This window comes from Berghia stephanieae, unplaced genomic scaffold (assembly GCF_034508935.2).
Source record: "Berghia stephanieae isolate SIO BIC M18660-M18661 unplaced genomic scaffold, UCSD_Bste_1.3 scaffold3970, whole genome shotgun sequence".
Lineage (NCBI taxonomy): Eukaryota > Metazoa > Mollusca > Gastropoda > Nudibranchia > Aeolidiidae > Berghia > Berghia stephanieae.
Window position 1 is genome coordinate 1,856 of NW_027625256.1, and position 5,378 is coordinate 7,233.

A 5,378-nucleotide genomic window follows, 5' to 3' on the forward strand; every position below is an offset into this window, starting at 1 on the left:
ATTAACCCAATGAAAACAGCCAATAATTAAGTAAAAATCTAATTTTATTAACACTGGTATCAGACGGGCACCTTTTGACCTTGGCTATATATATATATATATATATATATATATATATATATATATATATATATATATATATATATAATATATAGGGGGAAAGAAGAAACAGCAAGTCGTGTGGTTCTTGCTCATCATCGGAATGGGAGGTCAAAAGACACTGGTTCTGTTGACGTTTTTACGTAAACCTCTCTTTACCAGATAATTTCAGGATTTTCCCAAAAAATGTCATAACCCCCCCCCCCCCCCTAACACAAAAACAGAAAAGCAACAAGCACTTTCTATACATAATATTGATCGTCAGTATGAACCATATTACAAGAATGTCAAGTTTTTATAGATATATCAAAAAGAAATGAAATCTGGATGAGAAAAGTGACGGTTTCATCGTAACAAATGTTACGATTTTTCCAATAGGTGGTAAGGAGAGGGTTAAGAAATGGATCGACAAATAATCGAATTCATTCATACATGAACATGTTTATTGTTTGTCATAATAAAAATGTGATTGATTCAAATTGTTTCCATAGCTTGTAATGTGTAAGGCATTGGAAGGATGTAATGTGGCCTTGTGGTTGACACTCGCTTTCGGATCGGAAGGTCCTGGGTTCGAGCCTCGCTCGGCGCATAGTTGAATCCTTGGAAAAGGCTCTTTTCTCACATTTTCTCACCGTACTCAGGTGTAAAATGAGTACATGGCCGTTAACAGCGTTGTCTCTGTCCAAAAAACAAAAATAGATATACAATATCGCCTAACAGGTGTCATGTCCCGTCCTACATGTTAAATGTTCCTGTTTTACAGGGATCCCTTGTAAAGCACTTTGAGTACGTTTAATGGATATTAGGCTATATAAAAGTTCAATTTTATTTTGAATTTATAAATCATATTCCAAAATTCGTTGACAATGACAAAATTTTAAAATTATGTCCCTCCGCCATGACATCATAAGATTCGTCGCCGAGGCATTCCACGAAGGAATATAGATAACTCATCAAACAAGATGTATCATGTCAACAGGAATCAACCCATGTTGTCCAAGTGAGCAAATTGGGGGTTAATAATAATCTTCCCCGTCGAAAAAAAAGATAGTGCCTGAAGCGGGGATCGAACCAGGGACCTTCGCATACTGACAATAACAAAGACCAAAATAAAGACTAAACTTACAACTAGCATCCAAGACGTACATAACCTGCTCACCCAGAACATACCGACGATGACTTAAAAGTCGTCGTGTTCATACATGGGAAATAACCGCACAAATTTATGTCCCATTAATTAAGTGTTGTGAATTACTACAGTTCTTTCCCTTTTTCCCGAGAAGCAGTCAACAACTCGAGTTGCAACATACATGGGAAATAACCGCACAAATTCCTGTCCAATTGTTGTGAATTACTACAGTTCTTTCCCCTGTTCCAGAAAATCAGTCGACAACCAGGGTTGCGTGCGAGATTGGTCTTTTTTGGGCCAGTTTCGAGAATTGTAGCCGTTTTGTTTTTTTAGAGCTGTTGCTCAATAAACTGTATGGAGTCTTTACAGCTCATAAAAGTATGACGGATAATAGTTTATCTTGGTTGATGAAAGGAATACCAGAAACGTCGACAAAAATTGTCTATTGAATAATTTACCATCCCGGCCACTTTTGTATTGCTTAAAAGTACGCAAAGATAGAATGAAAACGACGTCACTCAGGTCTTTGTTATTGTTTTTTGCCATCCACGTCCAAGAGTAATATATAGATGATGTGGTAGTGGCGTTGTCTCATTCAATAGTAGCGTTTTATTTATCCTGTTTGTTGATAAAGGGGAAACCTGAAACGTCCATTTATCTGTTTTCGTAATTAAAGTGAAGCTTACATTCAAGTTTACATTGTTATTTATTTGATTGTTGATGGGGAATGACAAACGCTGACAACGGTAGCTACGCTACATGATTTAAAAAATAAAGTTTGGTTTCTTCACAATTTGAAATATATATATAATATATATATATATATATATATATATATATATATATATATATATATATATATATATATATATTATGTATGAAATTGTATATATATATATATATATATATATATATATATATATATATATATATAATATATATATATTGTAGCATCTACTTTACTGGAAACAACAAACAATGAAAGCAATGTGTAGTGAATTTTATAAATTTAATGAGTTCTCTCGTGTTTACGTTTTGTCTGATCTGGCGTGTAGAGTAGTCTTGCAGTCAGCAGTATGTGGTAAGTCTTCGTAGTTCGTAGGAACCGGAGATCGCCACACATGCCCCCCCCCCTCCCCCCAAACACGGACTAGTCATCTTCGTAGTACCGAGGTCGTTTAATGGTACGTCCTGAGCGAGATAGTTTCTTAGTAGGCACTACGTTAGTATCATCAGAAGTAGTACGGGAGTTTTGTATGTTTCTGTTCGATAACTTTCTGTTCGTATTCGGTGGGCGTCCACGACGAGGTGGGGTGGCAAGGGAAACTGGTTGCGTAGAATCGACAAATGCAGCTTTAAGTCGGTCGATCGAAATCCGTTCTGCTTTGCCACCAACATCGATCAGGAATTGTTTATCTCCAGGGGTTATGACAACATAGGGACCTGTATCCGGCTTCTGAAGGGGTCCTCGGGGGGTGTCAACACGGATGTAAACATATTTTGCTGACATCAAGTTCTTGGGTAAATTTGTTTGGTGATAGCCGTGATGATGTGTTGGCCGTGGTGAATGAAGGGACACGTTTTGCCGAAAGGTTGCCAAAAAGTCTTTAGCGTGGAAGTCTGAAGGACGGTCAGGTATAAACTCTCCAGGGATTGTTAAAGGTTCTCCGTATACTAATTCAGCTGAAGAATGACCGATATCATCCTTAGGTGCAGTTCTTAAACCAAGCAGAACCCAAGGTAGCTCATCCACCCAATTTGGAGTTATTAGACGAGCTTTGAGGGATGATTTCAAGGACCTATGAAACCGTTCAATCATGCCGTTGGACTGAGGGTGATACGCAGTTGTGTGATGAATCTGCACACCAAGTTGACTGGCCATCTGTTTCCATAGCGTGGATGTAAATTGTGAGCCCCTGTCAGAAGTTATATCAACAGGAATACCAAACCGCGAGATCCAATTGTAGATCAGGGCTTTTGCACATTCTTCTGTTGTTGTGGTTTGTAACGGTATTGCCTCAGGCCATCGGGTGTTCCTGTCAATTATAGTAAGGAGATGGGTGAACCCCCTTGACTGAGGTAATGGTCCAACGAGGTCAATGTTTATATGTGAGAATCGCTTTCCTGGGACATGGAATGTTTCTAAAGGTGCTCGTATATGTTTTTGAATTTTCGAAGATTGGCAGTTGTGACATTGCTTAACCCATGCTGACACTTCTTTCTTAAGACCATGCCAGATAAACTTCTTGCTGATAAGTCTGACTGTGGCCTTAACTCCAGGATGACTCCTATTGTGAATAATTTCGAAAACCGGTCTTCTGAAGTCGGTAGGAACGATAGGTCTTGGGTAGCCAGTTGAGATGTCACAAATTAACTCTGGACCCGAGTCAACGGATGTTTTGACGATTTTGAGGCTTGTTAATGCAGTGTTGTAAGCCTGTATGTCAATGCTATTTTTTGGGGATTCCGCCATAGCTTGATAGTCGATGCCAATTGAGACTGAGTTTGTAACTGCTCTTGAGAGACAATCTGCGACAGTGTTGTTTTTTCCAGAAATGTGTCGGATGTCAGTTGTGAACTCGTATATGGCAGATAAGTGCCTTTGTTGACGAGCTGACCATGGTTCAGTTGATTTGGACATGGCATGGATTAATGGTTTATGGTCAGTAAAAATAACGAATTGTCTCCCTTTAATGATGAAACGGAAATGACGGATGGCTAAATGAATTCCAAGCAACTCCCTATCAAAGGTACTGTATTTCTGCTCAGGTTTACGCAACTGCCTGCTGAAAAATGCCAATGGTTCCCAATTACTTTGATGATTAAGTTGTTCAAGGACAGCGCCCACAGCTTGGTCGGAGGCGTCAGACGTTAAAGCGAGGGTGAGTTCAAGCAAGGATGGGCTAACATTGTAGCGTTACTTAGTGCGTTTTTACCGTCAGTAAAGGCTTTCAACATTTCTTGCGTCCACGTAAGTGCTTGACGTTCTTTTTTGACTTTCAAAGCACTATATAGGGGTCGAAGTATTTCAGCTAGTCTCGGAATGAAACAATGGTAAAAATTCAACATCCCGAGGAACTCTTGAAGTGACTTGATGGTTTTTGGGGGTGGAAATTGTTTAACAGCCTCAATTTTTGTCGCCATTGGGACAGATCCAGAATGCGAGATGTGATGGCCAAGGAAGTTAAGAGATCTCACACCGAAAAGACATTTCTCAAGACGGATAACGAGGCCTTGGTTTCTAAGTCTTTCGAATACGATTTTGAGATGTTCCATGTGTTCTGCCTCAGTTGAACTTGCAACCAGAATGTCGTCTAAATAACAAAATACGCAGTCTAAATCTTGTAAAATGGAGTCCATTAAACGTTGGAATGCTTGTGCTGCATTTTTAAATCCAAATGGCATTCTTAAGAACTCCCAAAGGCCGAAAGGGGTTATCACTGCCGTTTTTGGACGTCTTCTGGAGCGACTGGAATTTGGTGGTATCCTCTGACAAGGTCGATCTTCGAGAAGATGATCTTACCGTCTAAGTTTGCTGTAAAATCATGAATGTGTGGGACAGGATATCGATCTGGTATAGTAGCATCGTTAAGCCGACGAAAATCTCCGCAGGGACGCATTGTGCCATCAGCCTTGGGGACCATGTGTAATGGGGAAGCCCAAGGGCTCTTTGATTTTTGAATTATGCCCATTTTTCCATTTCCAAAAATTCTTTTTTTGCACACAAGAGTTTTTCTGGAGCCAGGCGACGAGTACGTGCGAATACTGGGCGACCTTTGATTGTGATGAAATGTTGCACGCCATGTTTCACAGTTGCCGTTGAAAATGTTGGTTGAAGTAGTTCTGGATAGTTATTCAATAATTTTCTGAATGTATTGCAGTTCGGCTCGAGTGGTGAGAGTTCGGCGTTTGTGCAAACTGAACTTACTGAACAAGGTACGTGCGAAAACGTTTCAGCGTCGATAAGGCGTCGACCACGAATATCCACAAGCAGATTATGATGACGTAGAAAATCTGCTCCAAGTAGGGGACGCTTGACATCAGCTTTGATAAGTCGTGCATTGAATGAACGCAATCCAATACGTATGTTAGTTTCGAAGCATCCGTATGTTTTTATTGTAGAACCATTAGCAGCTTGTAATGCGAGATC

General features: G+C 39.8%; 1 protein-coding gene across 1 annotated transcript; it reads right to left on the reverse strand.

Moving 5' to 3' along the window:
* Positions 1 to 2,378: 2,378 nt before the first annotated feature.
* LOC144961751 (uncharacterized) lies at positions 2,379 to 4,372 on the reverse strand. The gene is made up of 3 exons (XM_078894839.1): positions 4,137 to 4,372; positions 3,442 to 4,011; positions 2,379 to 3,144 (listed from the first exon to the last, which is right to left on the reverse strand). Exons 1-3 carry the CDS (start codon positions 4,370 to 4,372, stop codon positions 2,379 to 2,381), a joined length of 1,572 nt encoding a protein of 523 aa, XP_078750965.1.
* Positions 4,373 to 5,378: the final 1,006 nt, after the last annotated feature.

Bases quoted from the DNA above. Each gene is read 5' to 3' on its own strand.
- LOC144961751 (XM_078894839.1), bottom strand. From the start codon at position 4,372: ATGGCGACAAAAATTGAGGCTGTTAAACAATTTCCACCCCCAAAAACC. The intron at 4,012-4,136 runs GTTAGCCCATCC...ATTTTTCAGCAG, and splicing joins GCACTAAGTAACGCTACAAT to GCAGTTGCGTAAACCTGAGC. The intron at 3,145-3,441 runs GTCAGCATGGGT...AACTTCTGACAG, and splicing joins CATGGTCTTAAGAAAGAAGT to GGGCTCACAATTTACATCCA.